The sequence below is a fragment of the Prunus mume genome, linkage group LG6 (genome assembly GCF_029339155.1).
Source record: "Prunus mume cultivar Tortuosa linkage group LG6, ASM2933915v1, whole genome shotgun sequence".
NCBI lineage: Eukaryota > Viridiplantae > Streptophyta > Magnoliopsida > Rosales > Rosaceae > Prunus > Prunus mume.
The window spans coordinates 12,788,266-12,809,985 of NC_142703.1; the positions used below are offsets into that span (position 1 = coordinate 12,788,266).

General features: G+C 39.7%; 5 protein-coding genes, 3 non-coding genes and 1 pseudogene across 10 annotated transcripts; all 9 read left to right on the forward strand.

Annotated features, from left to right (window-relative positions):
- The first annotated feature begins 802 nt into the window (after nucleotides 1-802).
- LOC103334849 (monooxygenase 3) lies at nucleotides 803-3,811 on the forward strand. Its single transcript, XM_008237825.2, has 6 exons — nucleotides 803-967; nucleotides 1,074-1,220; nucleotides 1,399-1,467; nucleotides 1,616-1,781; nucleotides 2,528-2,756; nucleotides 3,154-3,811. The coding sequence occupies exons 1-6, from the start codon at nucleotides 894-896 to the stop codon at nucleotides 3,711-3,713; spliced, it is 1,245 nt and encodes a 414-aa protein (XP_008236047.2). The 5' UTR covers nucleotides 803-893; the 3' UTR covers nucleotides 3,714-3,811.
- Nucleotides 1,962-2,267, forward strand: LOC148916121 (signal recognition particle RNA). Its single transcript, XR_016128394.1, has one exon.
- A 362-nt stretch (nucleotides 3,812-4,173) lies between the features above and the next one.
- Nucleotides 4,174-5,276, forward strand: LOC148916122 (uncharacterized). Its single transcript, XM_089055063.1, has 5 exons — nucleotides 4,174-4,242; nucleotides 4,492-4,611; nucleotides 4,698-4,786; nucleotides 4,862-4,976; nucleotides 5,058-5,276. The coding sequence occupies exons 1-5, from the start codon at nucleotides 4,174-4,176 to the stop codon at nucleotides 5,097-5,099; spliced, it is 435 nt and encodes a 144-aa protein (XP_088911189.1). The 3' UTR covers nucleotides 5,100-5,276.
- Nucleotides 5,277-5,420: 144 nt separating this feature from the next.
- LOC103334848 (uncharacterized) lies at nucleotides 5,421-10,997 on the forward strand. Its single transcript, XM_089055332.1, has 11 exons — nucleotides 5,421-5,751; nucleotides 5,924-6,090; nucleotides 6,190-6,249; nucleotides 6,354-6,458; nucleotides 7,387-7,443; nucleotides 8,432-8,515; nucleotides 9,160-9,330; nucleotides 9,989-10,053; nucleotides 10,124-10,379; nucleotides 10,466-10,554; nucleotides 10,630-10,997. Exons 2-11 carry the CDS (start codon nucleotides 5,992-5,994, stop codon nucleotides 10,724-10,726), a joined length of 1,083 nt encoding a protein of 360 aa, XP_088911458.1. The 5' UTR covers nucleotides 5,421-5,751; nucleotides 5,924-5,991; the 3' UTR covers nucleotides 10,727-10,997.
- A 753-nt stretch (nucleotides 10,998-11,750) lies between these two features.
- Nucleotides 11,751-14,908, forward strand: LOC148916123 (monooxygenase 2-like; annotated as a pseudogene). Its single transcript, XR_016128208.1, has 6 exons — nucleotides 11,751-12,100; nucleotides 12,197-12,343; nucleotides 12,522-12,590; nucleotides 12,729-12,894; nucleotides 13,582-13,817; nucleotides 14,210-14,908. The product of XR_016128208.1 is annotated as a monooxygenase 2-like (transcript).
- LOC148916124 (signal recognition particle RNA) lies at nucleotides 13,075-13,380 on the forward strand. The gene has a single exon (XR_016128393.1).
- Nucleotides 14,909-16,628: 1,720 nt separating the features above from the next.
- LOC103334918 (uncharacterized) lies at nucleotides 16,629-18,163 on the forward strand. Its single transcript, XM_089055064.1, has 5 exons — nucleotides 16,629-16,719; nucleotides 17,365-17,649; nucleotides 17,736-17,824; nucleotides 17,900-18,014; nucleotides 18,122-18,163. Exons 1-5 carry the CDS (start codon nucleotides 16,663-16,665, stop codon nucleotides 18,161-18,163), a joined length of 588 nt encoding a protein of 195 aa, XP_088911190.1. The 5' UTR covers nucleotides 16,629-16,662.
- Nucleotides 18,164-18,753: 590 nt separating this feature from the next.
- LOC103334847 (monooxygenase 2-like) lies at nucleotides 18,754-21,671 on the forward strand. Of its 2 annotated transcripts, none has more exons than XM_008237824.3 (6): nucleotides 18,754-18,912; nucleotides 19,018-19,164; nucleotides 19,349-19,417; nucleotides 19,507-19,672; nucleotides 20,328-20,556; nucleotides 20,943-21,671. In XM_008237824.3, the coding sequence occupies exons 1-6, from the start codon at nucleotides 18,839-18,841 to the stop codon at nucleotides 21,500-21,502; spliced, it is 1,245 nt and encodes a 414-aa protein (XP_008236046.1). In that variant the 5' UTR covers nucleotides 18,754-18,838; the 3' UTR covers nucleotides 21,503-21,671. The 2 variants fall into 2 exon arrangements, with proteins under 2 accessions (XP_008236046.1, XP_088911457.1); XM_089055331.1 differs by having other exon boundaries at nucleotides 20,328-20,481.
- Nucleotides 19,855-20,160, forward strand: LOC148916125 (signal recognition particle RNA). Its single transcript, XR_016128395.1, has one exon.
- Nucleotides 21,672-21,720: the final 49 nt, after the last annotated feature.

The window sequence follows — 21,720 nt, forward strand, 5'->3', positions numbered from 1 at the left end:
AACCGTTGATGGTACGTCCTTGTTTCGTATTTTCTGAAAAAAGGAAAAAAGAAAAAAATAAAAGACTATTTGTTTATGTTTTTCGATTAAAGAATGAAAAGGAAGAGGGAGATGTAAAACGAAAATGAAGAAAAGAGATGCAAGAAAATTAGAAAAGATAAAAGGTCCGTTTTTCTCAATTTTTTTATATTAAATGGTATCGCTCGTGGGTATAGGCTATATCCATTTGAACGCATGGGTGCCTAAATAATGGGTGGGGGTCTTATAAATAGTATAGCAGATCGACTCTACTTATTTTGACACGTGGGCGCTTAATAGGATGGCGGGCCTTTTTTAATTATAAATAGTATAGCCGATCGGCTGTACCCAGTTTTTTTGGATTTAAAAAAATAGTATAATCTACCGGCTATACTCTGCAACTTGAGAAAAAGTATTTCGGATGCTGCAACTATTTTGCAAGAGAGAATGCCAAACTGTTTTGTATTCAAAAAAGTCATCATGCACCTCCTCCATTATACAATCATAAGAAAAAGCTGAACTAGAGAAGAAGTTCCCGATGATTATCTTGCGGGTTTAAACTTGAAACAACCCACGATTTATTTTGATTTGCCTCCACAGTCAAAACAGAAGAAGAGAAGGGAAGTCAAACCCAAACACTGTCTGCTGCTGTCAGCATTGAAGACCGCCAATCATCATTCGTCATCCTCATCGTCATCTTCTGCTCAATTATACCTGACCTTTACATCCCCATCACAAATATGAATAATATAGTCATCTATCATTCTCACTGGTCTCTTTTGTGTATATATCTTTATTCTTCTCTTTCCACACTGTATCAAAACCCAAGTATAAGAAGTAAAAGCCTGAGTCTCCAGAGCATAATCAAGTACAACATGGAAGCAGAAGCAGATGTTGTGATTGTGGGAGCTGGAATTTCTGGCCTCGCAACATCCTTAGGACTTCACAGGTTCTCTCTCTCTCTCTCTCTCTCTCTCATACACACATATGTTACTGTTCATGGTTCATATATTTGTTACTATGGTTAATATCAAAATTGAAATTTCTGGATGCAGGCTGGGGATTAGAAGCTTGGTGTTGGAATCATCTGATAGTTTGAGGACAACAGGTTTTGCATTGTCAACATGGACAAATGCATGGAAGGCCTTAGATGCCCTTGGTGTTGCCGATTCTCTTCGCCAACAACATGTCACACTTGATGGGTAATTTTCTCTCCATGCATCACTCTCTCTTGCTCCTTCAACTATCCTAACATGTTATGTTCTCAGATTGCCAATCTCGACCGTTAGTTAAGCAAAATCAGTCCTAACATGTTTGCTGGTACTTACTAAGTTCTACTTTTGCACGCACGAAACTGATTGTAGAGATTTGAATGTACAGGAATGTGACTTCCTCAAGAATTACAGGGCTTCAAACGTTTGAGATGTCATTTAAGGCCAAAGGAAAGCAGTAAGTTTATCAATAGCTTAAGTGCGAAAAGTATCTTACTTGATGCTTAATACTGGAAATCAATTGTTTGCTAGATTCTATTTAAATGATTTTGTTAGTATCCATATTCAAGCATGCTCAAATGATTGAGAATGTACATGATGTGCAGCGGAGACCATGAAATTCGATGTGTGAAAAGGAAGTTGTTGTTGGATGGCCTTGCAAATGAACTCCCTAGTGGCACCGTCAGGTTATCATCCAAGGTGGTTTCCGTTGACGAATCGGGCTACTTTAAGCTGGTTCATCTTGCAGACGGGACCATCCTCAAAGCCAAGGTAGACTAATCTTTCCTTTTTATCTCTATTTTTCCCTAAAAAAACCCTTGCAAAAGTCAAGTCATTATCTGAAGGCCAAGATCTTATCCTAAAGAGGCACTCTCTCTTGCAACTTATCCCACATCGCTCGGTTGATATAAAAAACCACACTTCATAAACCTAACAGGAGGAAGTTGGATCGCCGAGCTCAGCAACGTGAGCTTGTAACCCGAGTGGGGGCTTTGAGGTGCTGGAACATTGTCTCAGTATTAGCTGGTCGGGTTCGGGTTGGCTATCCTCTGGCCCGCCCATTCCAAGCCAGGAGTTGAACCCTGTGGCTTGAGCGAAGGCTCTGGGTCACTGGGTTTCTAGAGTGGAGGGCACTGCGTAAGGCTGGCTTCACAGAGCAACGATTACCTCCCGCTCTTGGCAGTGGAAGGATAACAGGTCGGTGCCACTCGGATCCGCCATGGCCTGCTAGACTGTCCCAATTGAACCAAAACCTTTTTGCCTTTTTTAACCTCAAAGCTGGAAACTTTGTCATTTTCTTCCTAACTAGGTTGGTTCCACAAGGCAAATTAAACTTTTATGACATGTACGCCGTTAGAACAGCTTCACTTTTTAGGGAATACTTATTCATTTTAAGCAGAGTATCTGTTTGATGGGTGTAAACCAATAACATAACATCATCTCTTTTTGGATGGAATACTTAATTTTTTAGGTACTTTCATCTAGTCACTTACGGTAATAATGTTGTGATTGAATAGGTCTTGGTTGGGTGTGATGGAGTGAACTCCGTGGTGGCAAAATGGCTCGGCTTTAAGCAGCCGGCATTTACAGGGAGATCTGCTATTAGAGGTTGTGCTACCTTCAAGAGCAGTCATGGATTTGATCCCATGTTCATGCAGTACTTTGGGAATGGTATTAGATCTGGTGCCGTCCCTTGTGATGATGCAAATGTTTACTGGTACATTACTTGGACTCCCTCTAGCCAAGGTAAGATTTCACACAAATTTTGGGGATTTTTTTGCTTCCGTGTTTCCTTTTGGTACCCTCAAGGCTCAAACATACGACTGATCCTTGGGGCTAAAAATATAACTTAAGATAGAACCTTAGATATTGGTACTGTTTCACCGCATTGTAGCACCGGTATCGGTATGCTTCAAAATGGTTTTCAGACCTCAATCTCATCACAAATAAAAAACCCGTGATAGAATGTTTCATACGTACTATGTTACTGTCAGCATCTAGACAAGATGATAATTTTTTTCCTTTCCAATTCAGAAACTTTAGGACTTCATGTTGGCTGCTAATTAAGTGTTTGTAGTATGTAATTGCAATTGAACCAGCATCTGTATGTTACATTTTTTTGTTTATTCTTCTTGTCTTGTAGAGAAAGAACTAGAAGAGAACCCAGCTCAACTGAAGCAATATATGTCAAGCAAGCTCGGAAAGATACCTGATGAAGTAAAAGCTGTGGTAGAAAACACCGAATTGGATGCTTTTATATCCTCTCCATTGAGATATAGGCATCCCTGGGAGCTTCTTTGGGGAAACATCAGCAAAGGCAATGCTTGTGTCGCAGGGGACGCGCTCCACCCCATGACCCCAGACATTGGCCAAGGGGGCTGCTGTGCATTAGAAGACAGCGTTGTATTGGCAAGGTGTCTTGGTGAGGCCTTATTGAAGAACTCAGGGGGAGAAAGAAAAGATAAGGAGGGTGAAGAAGGAAAGGAAGAGTATGAGAGGATTGAGATGGGGTTGAACAAGTATGCCAACGAGAGGAGATGGAGAAGCTTTGATCTGATTAGTACATCTTATGTGGTTGGTTTCTTACAAGAGAGCAATGGAAAATTTATGAACTTCTTTAGGGACAAATTTTTATCTCCAATCCTGGCTGGTTTGCGATTGAAGAAGGCAGATTTTGATTGTGGAAAGCTCAGCATCTCTTAAATGCAATGATACGTCCTCTGCATATATAATTGTGATTTGCATGTAACCTTACATGTCAATCATATTAGTGCAAGAACTTTTCTTTTGTCATTTTGTAATTTGCATGGAGTTTCTGTAAGGGGAAATTTCTTTTTAATCAACAAGGGAAATAAGATTTGAACTTGAAATATCTTTTAACGACGTTGAAAAGAGAAACGCCATTAGATTACGAGTGAGTTGGTGTTGGACAGTATAATTTGTTGATTTTTCAATGAGAAATGATGTGCAGTTGTAGCTTTCTTCTCTATTTTAGCCTTAAACCCTAAAATAATGACAAAATTGTATATTTAAAGAGTACAGCCGATCGGCTATACTCTTCGAATATGTTTGTATAGCCGCGCGGCGATACCTTCTAAATACATTGCCCAGCGGCTATACTTCTTAAATATATTCAAGACGACCACGAAGCTTGCACTTGCAGATGACTGAACTTGCACTCGCAGTCAACCTTCGATTTGTTTTCTTTGGTTTCGGCTGCTTCGCCCTGCGGGTCCGGCAACGAAAAAAGACCCAACCCGCGCCTAGGTGCCCGCTAGCTACCGCTAGCCGCCTAGGGCCCGCATAGCAGCCTAGCGACCGCCTAGCCGCCGTGTGCCCACCTGGCGACCGCCTAGCGACCGCTTAGTCGCCTTGTGCCCGACTAGCCGCCTCGAACCCACCTAGCAACCACCTTGCCGCCTATCGACCGCCTAGCCGCCCGCCTAGGCCGATTTTGTGATTGGCTACTTTGTAAATTAAGGGTTCTGGACTTGGTGTTGCTGGTCTTCAAATTCCTACTGCTACTCTTCCTTCTATAGATACAGTTGGTGTTCCAAGCGAATGTTTACTGTTGAAAAATATGTTTGATCCAGCAGTTGAGGTTGGTGGTGGATTCTTCTGATACTGAGAGATTTTCTTCATTCCCTTGATGGTTATATTATATAATTTGTCTTCCTTTTTGAGCAGACGGAACCAAACTTTGACTTGGACATTAAAGAAGATGTTCAGGAGGAGTGTTCAAAATACGGGAATTTGAGGCATATCTTTGTAGACAAGTAAGTTTGTTCGCATTAGTTATGTTGTCTTTTGTCTCTTGCACATGTCTGACTTACGTTAATGTCAATGAGCAGGAATACCGCTGGTCATGTGTACTTACGATTCGAGAACACACAAGCAGCGATAAATGCTCGGCATGATCTCCATGGAAGATGGTTTGCCGGAAAGATGATTGAGGCAACGTTCATGGTACTTACATATGTTTGTGACTATATATATTTGTCATTTTGGAACATCTCGTTTAAAAAAAATATATTTTCATCTTTGCAGTTGCCCCAGAACTATGAGGCTAAATTCATGGAAAGCAGATAGGATTATTATATGCAGTGTTGGAAATGTAGAAAATGTAGCTGGTAATGCCTGTTGGTGGTTAGCCTTTTGGGTCCAATTTTCATTTGAGAGAGTAGATAATGAATTATCATCAGGGGTTTTTGTGTGAGAAGGAAGAATGTCATGCTCAGTTCAGCATTTGGAATTTGTTGATGGGTCAAAAATAGTAGAGCCGCCTGGCTAGACTCGATATTTGATTCTTTTTTAAAATAGTATAGCCGCACGGCTATACTGGGGTTTTTTCCTCTCTAATTTCTTTTAAAGCCGAGCGACTATACTCCGTACCTTGAGAAAAAGTATTTTGGATGCAGGGACTATTTTGCAAGAGAGTATGCCAAATTGTTTCTGATAAGATAAAAAAAGTTTTTGTTGTTCATTATTTTGCAAGAGCTCACTATAAGTAGTAAATACTTCCGTCCTCCAAAAAAGTGATCATGCACCTCCTCCATTATACAATCATAAGAAAAAAATTGAACTAGAGAAGAAGTTCCCGATGATTATCTTGTGGGTTTAAACTTGAAACAACCCACAGTTTATTTTGATTTGCCTCCACAACCACAGTCAAAACAGACAGCTTATCTGTTTTGAGCACAAGAAGAAGAAGAGAAGGGGCTCACCTTAACTTTGATGAGGTGTAAGTCTTAATAGTATGTGTTTTATCATATGTTGATTTCTAGGGAATACGCAATCTGGCAGCTTGTTTAGCTACAATGAACTTATATTTATTACTTTCCTCTGACAGTCATTCAGGTTTGCTTTTCTGTTTTTCCTTTTTTCCTCGGCTCAATTTTCCTTGTCTTAATTAGGGTGCTCTGCAGCTCAGTGATACTCACCCATCTCTGAAAAATAGCTGAGGTCATGAGAGTGCTTGTTGATGAAGAGCATTTGGGTTGGAATAAAGCATGGGACATTGCTTGCAACTGGCTTGCAAGCATATGCAGCAGATCTTGACCTTCAACAAGAATGGATGATGGTACCCACTAGGTTTAAATATCTGCTTAGGAACCAAAAATATATTAAGATTTTGGCTTCTTTTGTATTTAAATCTGTTGTATATATGCTCATGTTGTAGGTTAAGAAGGTTAACAAAATGAGGCTCACTGAGTACATTGAAGCAATGAGTGGTGTGAAGGTTTGGTCACAAGTTCTTAGAACTTCTATCCTGTTCATCTTTTCTCTTTTGTCTTGAAGGTATGCCTAATAGATTACACTGAAATTTATCACTTTCAACTGCAGGTCAGTTTAGATGCAATGTTTGATGTGCAGACAAAGCGAATACACGAGTACAAAAGGCAGCTGCTTAATATACTTGGCATTATCCATCGATATGATTGTATCGAGGTGAATATGATTTTATATGGTGAAAAACTTTGCATTCCATATTTTTATAACTTATTAACAAAGAACTACCTTATACCTTCTAAAGGGAGCTATCACCTTCAACATTGTGCATACCTAGTTCATCTTCTTATCACGGTAATTTAAGTTGTTGGACAGTAATTTGTTGATTTTTCAATAAGATATGATGTGCAGTTGGGCCTTTCTTCTCATGCTTTTTGTATTTTAGCCCTAAACCCTAAAATAAATTGACAAAATTGAATTTTTAAAGAGTATAGCCGAGCGGCTATACTCTTAGAATATGTTCGAATGTTTAACCGTTCGGCTATACGTTCGCAATACATTCGAATATTTTAAAGGTATAGCCGAGCGGCTATACGCTTTAAATATTTACGAACACGAAGCTTGCACTCGCAGAGGACGAACTTGGACTCGCAGTCACTGCTTCGTCCTCCGAGTTCGGCACCGAAAAAAGACCCAACCCGCCTAGGCGCTCGCCTAGCCGCCTAGTGACCGCCTAGCCACCGCTTAGCACCCGCCTAGCCACCGCCTAGCAGCCTATCACCCGCCTAGCAGCCTAGCGCCCGCCTAGCGACATCCTAGCAGCCTAGCGCCCGCCTAGCGACATCCTAGCCGCCTAGCGCCCGCATAGCGACTTCCTAGCCGCCTAGCGCCCGCATAGCGACTTCCTAGCCGCCCTTCTAGGCCGATTTTTCAAGCACTGCGATTGACTGAAAGTCTGAAACCCGAAATTGAAAAAATTTAGCTGCAAATTTGAGCTTGAGATTGGGAAGCTGAAGCAGTGAAGCACAAGTCAGGTCCATAGAAGAGCAAATATGTTGGTGCATGCATTCTATGGTGTTATCTTGAACTTTCTATCTTTCACATTCTCATATCTTAACTATTAAGATTTGGTGAACAACTTTGACAGATTTTTCTGAAGGCAGACGAAAGAGATGTATACGAGTTCTTCTCAAGGGCTGGCAAGGTTTGTACATTTCTCGTTTATTTATCTCATGTTCATTTAACAAATCATAGAGGATGGTGGATAAAGATCTTAAACTATTTGGCTAAAAGGGACTTCTTGATATAAATGCATTATATTTTCACCTTCTGCTCTCAAGGGCACCCTAACACTATCTGATGCAGTGCTTCAACTAAACCAAATACTGAAAACCCATAACGTTTTCCATTAAGTGCTTCTGTGGATGTAATTGTTAGTATATTTCTATGATTGTCTATCTAATAGCTCTGAATTGTGTATTTTTAGGTCCGCGATGTACGCCTCATTTGTAATTGTGAATATTTTTTGCATTTTGACTTTCACCTTTTAATATGTGATATATATGCAGGTTTTTGGAGCATTTGGTCCTGTAGAACTGGACGGAAGTTTACGATGATATTGATCGCCTTTGTACTAAAAGCAGTACATATAGTCTATACTATAGGTTATTCTAGTTGGTCAAGATGATCAGATATATCATATAGGACATTTTTCTTTTCCCATTTTGAACTATGTGTGTATGTGGCAATTGGTTTTTGATTATCCAAGAGTCTAATGTTGTCTAGTTTGTAGGTATATTGAGTTTTATGATGCAATGTCGGTACCTATGGCGATTGCACTTTCTGGTCAGCCTCTTCTTGGTCAACCAGTGATGGTGAAGCCATCAGAGGCTGAGAAGAATCTGGTTCAATCAACATCTGTGGTTAGCGGACCAGGTGGGATGATAGGCCCATATTCTGCTAGAAGGCTGTATGTTGGAAATCTCATACCAATATAAAGAAGACGATCTCCAGGTGAGTACTTTTCTGACACAGATCTAATGTTGGCATCAGATAATGTACATAATCGCTTGCTGTTGGTTATGTAATTTTTTGGTTGCTTTTGAGCACTTCTGTTCACTAATTTCGTCTTTGTAATTGTGAATATGTTTTGCATTTTGACTTTCACCCTTTAATATGTGATATATATGCAGGTTTTTGGAGCATTTGGTCCTGTAGAACTGGTTCAGTTACCTGTTGAGGAAACTAACAACTGCAAAGGTTTTGGATTTGTGCAGGTCTGTTTGACTACAACTTTCAACTTAAGCAGCCTGGATATAGAATAAATATATAAATGTTTGCATGCAGCTAGTTATATTAAGCCAAAGGTCAACCAACAAGCAATCCATAACATGGTTTAATTAAAACTTCAAAGACTGTTGGCATCCTTCAGTTCTGTTATTTATTTATATTTATTTTCAAGTCCAAATCCATGAAGGGGAAATTTATTAAAGGAAAGAAAAAGAAAACTGTCAACTGCCGGTTCGTTGTAGCTTGAGTTGGAATTTGAAATTGACTCTAAACAAATGCACACCTTTTCTTGATTGGGTCTTCTACTGCACCAGAATTTAAAAAGAATCTAGTGTATTGTCTTTCAAGTTTCTTCCCAACTCAAACTGAGAAGAGTGGGCACTAAAAACTTCCAACTGCCAAATCCTTAGCTAGGTGCGGGCATGGGTTGGGTTAAGGGTCAACCCATCATACAATTTCAGTTTACAATATTTTAAAACCTGAAAGGCCAGTGAAATCAAGTTGGGTTGGCGATGTTTTTTTTACCCTTCCTTTTAGTTCAATTCCATTGCAGTTGTTCTTATCAGATGCTGGATATGATTCCTTGTAATTGTATTGAATAAATCAAACTCATTGAATCAGTTACTTGCAGTTCTCACGTCTTGAAGATGCTAGAAATGCACTGAGTTTGAATGGAAAATTGGAGTTTGCTGGTCGACTAATTAAGGTAATGGCACTTTACTATATTGTTACAGACCAAGCTGGAATGCAAGATCTTGGAGCAAATGCTGGTGATTTTGATGACAATGAAGGTGGTGGCTTGGTTAGTAAGATCTTTCCTTTTATGTTTTTATTTTCTATTAACACAAAGAATTTGTGGACTGATATGATTGCTAAGAACTGTTTGCTCTGGCTGAGTAATATCTGGGAATAATTGTTGAATGTATGGAAGCTGCTGCTGCTCCATTGCTTTTAAGCTTTTTTGCTACTTGATGCTTATGGTATCTATAGTTTGTTCGATTGGCTTAATATCTTTTGTGTTTATTGTTCTCTTATTTATTTGAGTAGATATATATTTCTTACTTCTTAAATGATTAGAGTTCATTCTCCTAGGAGAAAAATAAGGTCCAAAAATAATTTGAACTACCATCTCTTGCACTCCTGCCAGCTTTTTAACCTTTGATATTGGAAAGATTGCTCATTCAAGGTTGTTTTTTTTTGCTAGCAGATTATTGAAGTTGAGCTTGATAATTCAAAATAACATAGCATCCATGAATTTTGTAATCATTTTACTGGTTTCGGCACTTATCCCTCCCTTTTGCTTTAACTAGTAAGATATGCATCGTCTCTCAAGGCATTGCAGACATCAGCACTGCAAAGCCAAGGGTGATAGTTTGGCATAGAAAGAGTGTCTGCACTGCATAATTTTTGTTGTTGACCTGAGTGAAGGTGATTGACGTATTGTTTTATTAATCTTACAGTCATTGAATGCCCGCTCTCGGGCAATTCTCATGCAGAAATTGGATCGCAGTGGCTCTGGATCAGGGTTGGTATTTTCTGAGCACTTTATTCTATTTTGAATTGTCTTAGTTGGTCTTACATTGGCTTGTATGCAGTATTGCTGGTCCCCTAGGCACTCCTGCTGTCAATAGCACCGGTGTTTCTTTACCAATGGCACTACCAATAGCACCACTCCTGGGAGCTGCACCAGTGGTTTCTCCTCTTGTTCCTCCCATCACCGCTGTTCCTGGTATCGCTGGACTTGGTGTTGCTGGTCTTCAAATTCGTACTTCTAGCCTTCCTTCTATGGATACAATTGGTGTTCCAAGTGAATGTTTACTGTTGAAAAATATGTTTGATCCAGCAGTTGAGGTTGGTGGTGGATTCTTCTGATACTGAGAGATTTTCTTCATTTCCTTGGTGGTTATATTATATAATTTGTCTTCCTTTTTGAGCAGACGAAACCAAACTTTGACTTGGACATTAAAGAAGATGTTCAGGAGGAGTGTTCAAAATACGGGAATTTGAGGCATATCTTTGTAGACAAGTAAGCTTGTTCGCATTAGTTATGTTGTCCTTTGTCTCTTGCACATGTCTGACTTACATTCATGTCAATGAGCAGGAATACCGCTGGTCATGTGGACTTACGATTCGAGAACACACAAGCTGCGATAAATGCTCGGCATGTTCTCCATGGAACAACCGACAGTTTATTTTGATTTGCCTCCAGAGTCAAAACAGACAGCTTGTCTGTTTTGAGCACAAGAAGAAGAAGAGAAGGGAAGTCAAACCCAGACACATTCTGCTGCTGTCAGTATTGATGACCGCCAATCATCATTCGTCATCTTCAGCTAAAATTGGGTTTTGCCAGAACTTGAAAAAATTCAAAGCAATTTCTTATACGCATTAACCTTCAAATTCAAATAACCGTTGTGGTATGTACTTGTTTCATTTTTTTAAAATAAAAATAAAAATAAAATATTATTTGTTTATGTTTTTCGATTATAGAATTAAAAGGAAGAGGGTGATGTGAAACAAAAATGAAGAAAAGAGATGCAGAAAATTAGAAAAGATAAAAGTTCCATTTTTCATAATTGTTTTAGGCTTAATATCACAAAACGTTCGTAATGTTTACGAAACTATTAGATTACATCTTTAATGTTTTTCTGCGTCATTCGTGGTCCTCAAGGTTAGTATGTGTGATCACAAATGGTCCTTGTTGTTAGGTTCTGTCAAAAATTTCGTTAGTTTGCTAACGAGGCTATACTATTTAATATAATGTATTTAAAGCGTATAGCCGGGCGGCTATACTCTCTGTTTTAATTTTTTCAAAAATAGTATAGCCGTTCGGCTGTACACATTTTGACAAGTGTACACCTAATCGCATGGCGCGCCTTTAAAAAAAATTATAAATAGTATAGCCGGTCGGCTATACTAAATTTTTTCTGATTTTATAAAAAATTAGTATATCCGCTCGGCTATAGGCGTATTTATTAATGTTTCTTGAAACGCGATTTTTTTTCCTTTTTTTAATAATAAAAATAGTATAGCCATTTTTTCCTGATGTGTTTTTTAAAATAATATAGCCGTGCGGCTATACCCTACAACTTGAGAAATACTATTTTGGATCCTGAACTATTTTGCAAGATAGTATGCCAAACTGTTTTGGATTCAAAAAAGTGATCATGCACCTCCTCCATTATACAATCATAAGAAAAAATTGAACTAGAGAAGAAGTTCCCCATGATTATCTTGCAGGTTTAAACTTGAAACAACCCACAGTTTATTTTGATTTGCCTCAACAGTCAAAACAGAGGGCTTATCTGTTTTGAGCACAAGAAGAAGAAGAGAAGGGAAGGCAAACCCAATCACTGTCTGCTGCTGTCAGTATTGACCGCCAATCATCATTCGTCATCATCATCGTCATCTTCAGCTCAATTATGCCTGTCCTTAACATCCTCATCACAAATATAAGAAGTAGAAGCCTGAGTCTCCAGAGCATAATTAATCAAGTACAACATGGAAGCAGAAGCAGATGTTGTGATTGTGGGAGCTGGAATTTCTAACCTTGCTACATCCTTAGGACTTCACAGGTTCTCTCTCTTTCTCTCTCATACACACATGTTAATGTTCATGGTTCATATATTTGTTACTATGGTCGGAATCAAAATTGAAATTTCTGGGTGCAGGCTGGGGATTAGAAGCTTGGTGTTGGAATCATCTGATAGTTTGAGGACAACAGGTTTTGCATTGACAACATGGACAAATGCATGGAAGGCCTTAGATGCTCTTGGTCTTGCCGATTCTCTTCGCCAACAACATGTCACACTTGATGGGTAATTTTCTCTCCATGCATCACTCTCTCTTGCCCCTTCAACTATCCTAACATGTTATGTTCTCAGATTGCCAATCTCGACCGTTAGTTAAGCAAAATCAGTCCTAACATGTTTGCTGGTACTTACTAAGTTCTACTTTTGCACGCACGAAACTGATTGTAGAGATTTGAATGTACAGGAATGTGACTTCCTCAAGAATTACAGGGCTTCAAACGTTTGAGATGTCATTTAAGGCCAAAGGAAAGCAGTAAGTTTATCAATAGCTAAGTGCTAAAAGTATCTTACTTGATGCTTAATATTGGAAATCAATTGTTCGCTAGATTCTATTTAAATTATTTTGTTGGTATCCATATTCAAGCATGCTCAAATGATTGAGAATGTGCAGCAGAGACCATGAAATTCGATGTGTGAAAAGGAAGTTGTTGTTGGATGGCCTTGCAAATGAACTCCCTAGTGGCACCGTCAGGTTATCATCCAAGGTGGTTTCCGTTGATGAATCGGGCTACTTTAAGCTGGTTCATCTTGCAGACGGGACCATCCTCAAAGCCAAGGTAGACTGATCTTTCCTTTTTATCTCTATTTTTCCCTAAAAAAAACCTTGCAAAAGTCAAGTCATTATCTGAAGGCCAAGATCTTATCCTAAAGAGGCACTCTCTCTTGCAACTTATCCCACATCGCTCGGTTGATATAAAAAACCACACTTCATAAACCTAACAGGAGGAAGTTGGATCGCCGAGCTCAGCAACGTGAGCTTGTAACCCGAGTGGGGGCTTTGAGGTGCTGGAACATTGTCTCAGTGTTAGCTGGTCGGGTTCGGGTTGGCTATCTTCTGGCCCGCCCATTCCAAGCCAGGAGTTGAACCCTGTGGCTTGAGCGAAGGCTCTGGGTCACTGGGTTTCTAGAGTGGAGGGCACTGCGTAAGGCTGGCTTCACAGAGCAACGATTACCTCCCGCTCTTGGCAGTGGAAGGATAACAGGTCGGTGCCACTCGGATCCGCCATGGCCTGCTAGACTGTCCCAATTGAACCAAAACCTTTTTGCTTTTTTTAACCTCAAAGCTGGAAACTTTGTCATTTTCTTCCTAACTAGGTTGGTTCCACAAGGCAAATTAAACTTTTATGACATGTACGCCGTTAGAACAGCTTCACTTTTAAGGGACTACTTATTCATTTTTAAGCAGAGTACTTAATTTTTTAGGTACTCTAGTCACTTACGGTAATAATGTTGTGATTGAATAGGTCTTGGTTGGGTGTGAATCGTGATGGAGTGAACTCCGTGGTGGCAAAATGGCTCAGCTTCAAGCAGCCGGCATTTACAGGTAGATCTGCTATTAGAGGTTGTGCTACCTTCAAGAGCAGTCATGGAGTTGATCCCAAGTTCAATCAGTACTTTGGGAATGGTATTAGATCTGGTGCCATCCCTTGTGATGATACAAATGTTTACTGGTACATTACTTGGACTCCCTCTAGCCAAGGTAAGCTTTCACACAAATTTTGGGCATTCTTTGCTTCCATGTTTCCTTTGGGTACCCTCAAGGCTCAAACTTACGACAGATCCTTGGGGCAAAAAATATAACTTAAGATAGAACCTTAGATATTGGTACTGTTTCACCGCATTGTAGCACTGGTATCAGTATGCTTCAAAATGGTTTTCAGATCTCAATCTCACCACAAATAAAAAAAAACCGTGATAGAATGTTTCATACTATGTTACTCAGCATATAGACAAGATGATAATTTTTTTCCTTTTCAATTCAGAAACTTTAGGACTTCATATTGGCTGTTAATAAGTGTTCGTAGTATGTAAAATTCCAATCAAACCAGTATCTGTATGTTGCATTTTTTGTTTATTCTTCATGTCTTGTAGAGAAAGAGTGTGAAGAGAACCCAGCTCAACTGAAGCAATATATATATGTTAAGTAAGCTTGGAAAGATACCTGATAAAGTAAAAGCTGTGGTAGAAAACACCGAATTGGATGCTTTTATATCCTCTCCATTGAGATATAGACATCCTTGGGGAAACATCACCAAGGCAATGCTTGTGTCGCAGGAGACGTGCTCCACCCCATGACCCCAGACATTGGCCAAGGCGGCTGCGCTGCATTAGAAGACAGCGTTGTATTGGCAAGGTGTCTTGGTGAGGCCTTATTGAAGAACTCAGGGGGAGAAAGAAAAGATAAGGAGGGTGAAGAAGGAAAGGAAGAGTATGAGAGGATTGAGATGGGGTTGAACAAGTATGCCAATGAGAGGAGATGGAGAAGCTTTGATCTGATTAGTACATCTAGAGTGGTTGGTTTCTTACAAGAGAGTAATGGAAAATTTATGAACTTCTTCAGGGAAATTTTTTTTTCTCCAATCCTGGCTGGTTTGTTGTTGAAGAAGTCAGATTTTGATTGTGGGAATCTCAGCATCTCTTAAATGCAATGATACTTCCTCTGCATATATAATAGTGATTTGCGTGTAACCTTATATGTCAATCATATTAGTGCAAGAACTTTCTTTTGTCATTTTGTAATTTGTATGGAGTTTCTGCAAGGGGACATTTCTTTTTAATCTTTATTAACAACAGGGGAAACAAGATTCGAACTTGAGCCATTTTTTAACGTTGAAAAGAGAAACGCCATTAGATTAAGATTTGGTGTAAGACGGCTTATACCGATCAATCCAACAAACAATATTGCACTTTCCTAGTGCTCAAAGATAGCTGCTAAAAAGAAAACATGGATGCTAAATAAACAGTACAAAGCATTTGGTGGCATTATTGGTTTAGTGCTTCAATAATAGATAAGAAATTGTGCTCCCTCTGTAGCACCATCCAATTGCCGCTGCAAAATATAATATAAATACCCATCTCGTCCTTCTATGTCTATATATTTGTTCTGCGAGTCTCTTTCCACTAAAACCAAAGTAAAAGCCTCAAATATCATTCATGGAAGTAGAAGCAGAAGCAGAAGTTGTGATTGTAGGAGCTGGCCTTGCAACATCCTTAGGACTTCATAGGTTTTCTCTCTCTCTCTCTCTCCCTCTCTCTCTCCCTCTCTCATCTGTGCGAGTCTGTGTGTGTTTTAGTACTGCTAAAACAAGTTATGATTGTAAGTATGTAGTTCACTATGACTCAAAGCAGCAAGCAAAATTCAAATTTTTTTGGCTGCAGGCTTGGCATATCCGAAGCTTAGTGTTGGAATCGTCGGATAGTTTGAGGACAACAGGGTTTGCATTCTCAACATGGACAAATGCATGGAAGGCATTAGATGCCCTTGGTATTGGTGATACTCTTCGCCGACAACATGAGACACTTCATGGGTACATTATTATGTCACCATTTTGGACAATTTGACATATTATTGTGTCAAATTATGTTTCAATGTTTGAACACTTTGACAACACAGCAAAAAAATAAACTGAGTTAGATATACCCCTTTTGCTTGATAAATTTCTGGACAATTGCTGTGTGTGTATATATATATATATATATGTATATTTTTTCAGCTAGTAGTTACTTGCTTTACATGCACACGTGAAACTGAGAGCAGATATTGAATACAGGAATGTGACTTCCTCAACGATTTCTGTGCTTCCAATGTTTGAAATGTACATTTAAGGCCAGGGGAAAAAAGTAAGTTTAACAGTAGAGCAGTTCCTCAGTTTTTTTTTTTTTTTTTCAATGAGATATGATGTGTAGTTGGAGCTTTCTTCTCATATTTTTTTTTATAGCTCTAAAATATACTCTTCAAATATGTTCTAATATTTTAAACGTATAGCCGTCCGGCTATACTTTCTGAATACATTAGCCGTTCGGCTATACTCTTTAAATATATTCGAACAAAGCTTGCACTCGCAGAGGACGGAACTTGCACTCGCAGTCACTGCTTCGTCCTCCTGGTTCGGCACCAAAAATAGACCCAACCCGCCTAGGTGCCCTCCCAGCGACAGCCTAGCTGCCTGCCTAGCAACCTCCTAGCCGCCTAGCTCCCGCCTAGCCGCCTAGCGCCCGCCTAGCTTAGCCGCCTAGCGCCCGCCTAGCGACATCCTAGCCGCCTAGCGCCCACCAAGCGACCGCCTAGAGCCCGCCAAGCCACCGCCTAGCCTCCTAGCGACCTCCTAGCGCCCGCCTAGCGTCCGCCTAGCCGCCTAGCCGCTCGCCTAGGCCGATTTTTCAAACACTGCGATTGACTGAAAGTCTAAAACCCGAAATTGAAAAAATTTAGCTGCAAATTTTAGCTTGAGATTGGGAAGCCGAAGCAGTGAAGCACAAGGCAGGTCCATAGAAGAACAGATTATTTTTCTATTTAGGTGTCAGCTGTTACAGACCAAGCCGGAATGCAAGATCTTGGAGCAAATGCTGGTGATTTTGATGACGATGAAGGTGGTGGCTTGGTTAGTAAGATCTTTCCTTTTATGTTTTTATTTTCTATTAACACAAATAATTTGTGGACTGATATGATTGCTAAGAACTGTTTGCTCTGGCTGAGTAATATCTGGGAATAATTGTTGAATGTATGGAAGCTGCTGCTGCTCCATCATTGCTTTTAAGATTTTTTGCTGCTTGATGCTTATGGTATCTATAGTTGGTTCGATTGGCTTAGTATCTTCTGTGTTTATTGTTCTCTTATTTAGTATCTTTTGTATTTATTGTTCTCTTATTCATTCTCCTAGTAGAAAAATAAGGTAAAAAAATAATTTGAACTACCATCTCTTGCACTCCTGCCAGCTTTTTAACCTTTGATATTGGAAAGATTGCCTATTTAAGTTTTTTTTTTTTGCTAGCAGATTATTGAAGTTGAGCTTGATAATTCAAAATAACGTAGCATCCATGAATTTTGTAATCATTTTACTGGTTTCGGCACTTATCCCTCCCTTTTGCTTTAACTAGTAAGATATGCATTGTCTCTCAAGGCATTGCAGACATCAGCACTGCAAAGCCAAGGGTGATAGTTTGGCATAGAAAGAGTGTCTGCACTGCATAATTTTTGTTGTTGACCTGAGTGAAGTGATTGACGTATTGTTTTATTAATCTTACAGTCATTGAATGCCCGTTCTCGGGCAATTCTCATGCAGAAATTGGATCGCAGTGGCTCTGGATCAGGGTTGGTATTTTCTTTACCAATGGAACTACCAACGGCACCACTCCTGGGAGCTGCACCAGTGGTTTCTCCTCTTGTTCCTCCCATCACCGTTGTTCCTGGTATCGCTGGACTTGGTGTTGCTGGTCTTCAAATTCCTACTGCTACTCTTCCTTCTATAGATACAATTGGTGTTCCAAGCGAATGTTTACTGTTGAAAAATATGTTTGATCCAGCAGTTGAGGTTGGTGGTGGATTCTTCTGATACTGAGAGATTTTCTTCATTCCCTTGATGGTTATATTATATAATTTGTCTTCCTTTTTGAGCAGACGGAACCAAACTTTGACTTGGACATTAAAGAAGATGTTCAGGAGGAGTGTTCAAAATACGGGAATTTGAGGCATATCTTTGTAGACAAGTAAGTTTGTTCGCATTAGTTATGTTGTCTTTTGTCTCGTGCACATGTCTAACTTACATTCATGTCAATGAGCAGGAATACCGCTGGTCATGTGTACTTACGATTCGAGAACACACAATCCGCGATAAATGCTCGGCATGTTCTCCATGGAAGAAGGTTTGCCGGAAAGATGATTGAGGCAACATTCATGGTACTTATGTTCTTCATATGTTTGTGACTATATACATATATATATATATATATATATATATTTATTTATTTATTTTCATTTAAAAAAAATTATTTTCATCTTTTCAGTTGCCCCAGAACTATGACGCTAAATTCCCGGAAAGCAGATAGGATTATTATATGCAGTGTTGGAAATGTAGAAAATGTGTAGCTGGTAATGCCTGTTGGTGCTCGGTGGTTAGCCTTTTGGGTCCAATTTTCATGTGACAGAGTATTTACTGAATTATGATCAGGGCTTTTTGTGTGAAAGGAAAGAATGTCGTGCTCTGTTCAGCATTTGGAATTTGTTGATGGGTCAATAATAGTATAGCCGACTGGCTAGACTCGATATTTTTATTCTTTTTTAAAATAGTATAGCCAAACGGCTATACGCATTTTTATTTTATATTTAAAAATAGTATAGCCGGCCGGCTATACTGGATTTGTTTTCCCTAATTTGTTTACAACTTGAGAAATTTACAAGAGAGTATGCCCAACTGTTTTGGATTCAAAAAAGTCATCATGCACCTCCTCCATTATACAATCATAAGAAAAAATTGAACTAGAAAAGAAGTTACCGATGATTATCTCACGGGTTTAAACTTGAAACAACAGTTTATTTTGATTTGCCTCCACAGTCAAAACAGAGGGCAAACCCAAACACTGTCTGCTGCTGTCGGTATTGACCGCCAATCATCATTCGTCATCCTCATCGTCATCTTCAGCTCAATTATGCCTGTCCTTTACATCCCCATCACAAATATAAGAAGTAAAAGCCTGGGTCTCTAGAGCATAATCAAGCACAACATGGAAGCTGAAGCAGATGTTGTGATTGTGGGAGCTGGAATTTCTGGCCTTGCAACTTCCTTAGGACTTCACAGGTCTCTCTCTCTCTCTCTCTCTCTCTCTAATACACACATGTTAATGTTCATGGTTCATATATTTGTTACTGTGGTCGGAATCAAAATTGAAATTTCTGGGTGCAGGCTGGGGATTAGAAGCTTGGTGTTGGAATCATCTGATAGTTTGAGGACAACAGGTTTTGCATTCACAACATGGACAAATGCATGGAAGGCCTTAGATGCCCTTGGTCTTGCCGATTCTCTTCGCCAACAACATGTCACACTTGATGGGTAATTTTCTCTCCATGCATCACTCTCTCTTGCCCCTTCAATTATCCTAACATGTTATGTTGTCAGATTGCTAATCTCGACCGTTAGTTACGCAAAATCAGTCCTAACATGTTTGTTGGTGTTGGCGTGACCGTTAGTTCTACTTTTGCACGCACGAAACTGATTCAGAGATTTGAATTTACAGGAATGTAACTTCCTCAAGAATTACAGGGCTTCAAACGTTTGAGATGTCATTTAAGGCCAAAGGAAAGCAGTAAGTTTATCAATAGCATAAGTGCTAAAAGTATCTTACTTGATGCTTAATATTGGAACTCAATTGTTGAGAATGTACATGATGTGCAGCGGAGACCATGAAATTCGATGCGTGAAAAGGAACTTGTTGTTGGAAGGCCTTGCAAATGAACTCCCCAGTGGCACCATCAGGTTCTCATCCAAGGTGGTTTCCGTTGACGAATCGGGCTACTTTAAGCTGGTTCATCTTGCAGACGGGACCATCCTCAAAGCCAAGGTAGACTGATCTTTCCTTTTTATCTCTATTTTTCCATTAAAAAAAGCCCTTGCAAAAGTCAAGTCATTATCTGAAGGCCAAGATCTTATCCTAAAGAGGCACTCGCTCTTGCAACTTATCCCACATCGCTCGGTTGATATAAAAAACCACACTTCATAAACCTAACAGGAGGAAGTTGGATCGCCGAGCTCAGCAACGTGGGCTTGTAACCCGAGTGGGGGCTTTGAGGTGCTGGAACATTGTCTCAGTATTAGCTGGTCGGGTTTGGGTTGGCTATCTTCTGGCCCGCCCATTCCAAGCCAGGAGTTGAACCCTGTGGCTTGAACGAAGGCTCTGGGTCACTGGGTTTCTAGAGTGGAGGGCACTGCGTAAGGCTGGCTTCACAGAGCAACGATTACCTCCCGCTCTTGGCAGTGGAAGGATAACAGGTCGGTGCCACTCGGATCCGCCATGGCCTGCTAGACTGTCCCGATTGAACCAAAACCTTTTTGCTATTTCGACATGTTAGAACAGCTTCACTTTTTAGGGACTACTTATTCATTTTTAAGCAGAGTATCTGTTTGATAGGTGTAAACCAATAACATAACATCATCTCTTTTTGGATGGAATACTTAATTTTCTAGTCACTTACAGTAATAATGTTGTGATTGTATAGGTCTTGGTTGGGTGTGATGGAGTGAACTCCGTGGTGGCAAAATGGCTCGGCTTCAAGCAGCCGGCATTTACAGGTAGATCTGCTATTAGAGGTTGTGCTACCTTCAAGAGCAGTCATGGAGTTGATCCCAAGTTCAATCAGTACTTTGGGAATGGTATTAGATCTGGTGCCATCCCTTGTGATGATACAAATGTTTACTGGTACATTACTTGGACTCCCTCTAGCCAAGGTAAGCTTTCACACAAATTTTGGGCATTCTTTGCTTCCATGTTTCCTTTTGGTACCCTCAAGGCTCAAACTTACGACAGATCCTTGGGGCAAAAAATATAACTTAAGATAGAACCTTAGATATTGGTACTGTTTCTCCGCATTGTAGCACCGGTATTGGTATGCTTCAAAATGGTTTTCAGATCTCAATCTCACCACAAATAAAAAAACCGTGATAGAATGTTTCATACTATGTTACTCAGCATCTAGAAAATATATTTTTTTCCTTTTCAATTCAGAAACTTTAGGACTTCATATTGGCTGTGATTAAGTGTTCGTTGTATGTAAAATTCCAATCAAACCAGTATCTGTATGTTACATTTTTTGTTTATTCTTCATGTCTTGTAGAGAAAGAGCTAGAAGAGTACCCAGCTCAACTGAAGCAATATATGTTAAGCAAGCTTGGAAAGATACCTGATAAAGTAAAAGCTGTGGTAGAAAACACCGAATTGGATGCTTTTATATCCTCTCCATTGAGATATAGACATCCTTGGGAGCTTCTTTGGGGAAACATCAGCAAAGGCAATGCTTGTGTCGCAGGAGACGCACTCCACCCCATGACCCCAGACATTGGCCAAGGTGGCTGCGCTGCATTAGAAGACAGTGTTGTATTGGCAAGGTGTCTTGGTGAGGCCTTGTTGAAGAACTCAGGGGGAGAAAGAAAAGATAAGGAGGGTGAAGAAGGAAAGGAAGAGTATGAGAGGATTGAGATGGGGTTGAACAAGTATGCCAATGAGAGGAGATGGAGAAGCTTTGATCTGATTAGTACATCTAGAGTGGTTGGTTTCTTACAAGAGAGTAATGGAAAATTTATGAACTTCTTCAGGGACAAATTTTTATCTCCAATCCTGGCTGGTTTGTTGTTGAAGAAGTCAGATTTTGATTGTGGGAAGCTCAGCATCTCTTAAATGCAATGATACTTCCTCTGCATATATAATAGTGATTTGCGTGCAACCTTATATGTCAATCATATTAGTGCAAGAACTTTCTTTTGTCATTTTGTGATTTATATGGAGTTTCTGTATGGGGACATTTCTTTTAAGCTTTATTAACAACAGGGGAAACAAGATTCGAACTTGAGCCATCTTTTAACGTTGAAAAGAGAAACGCCATTAGATTAAGATTT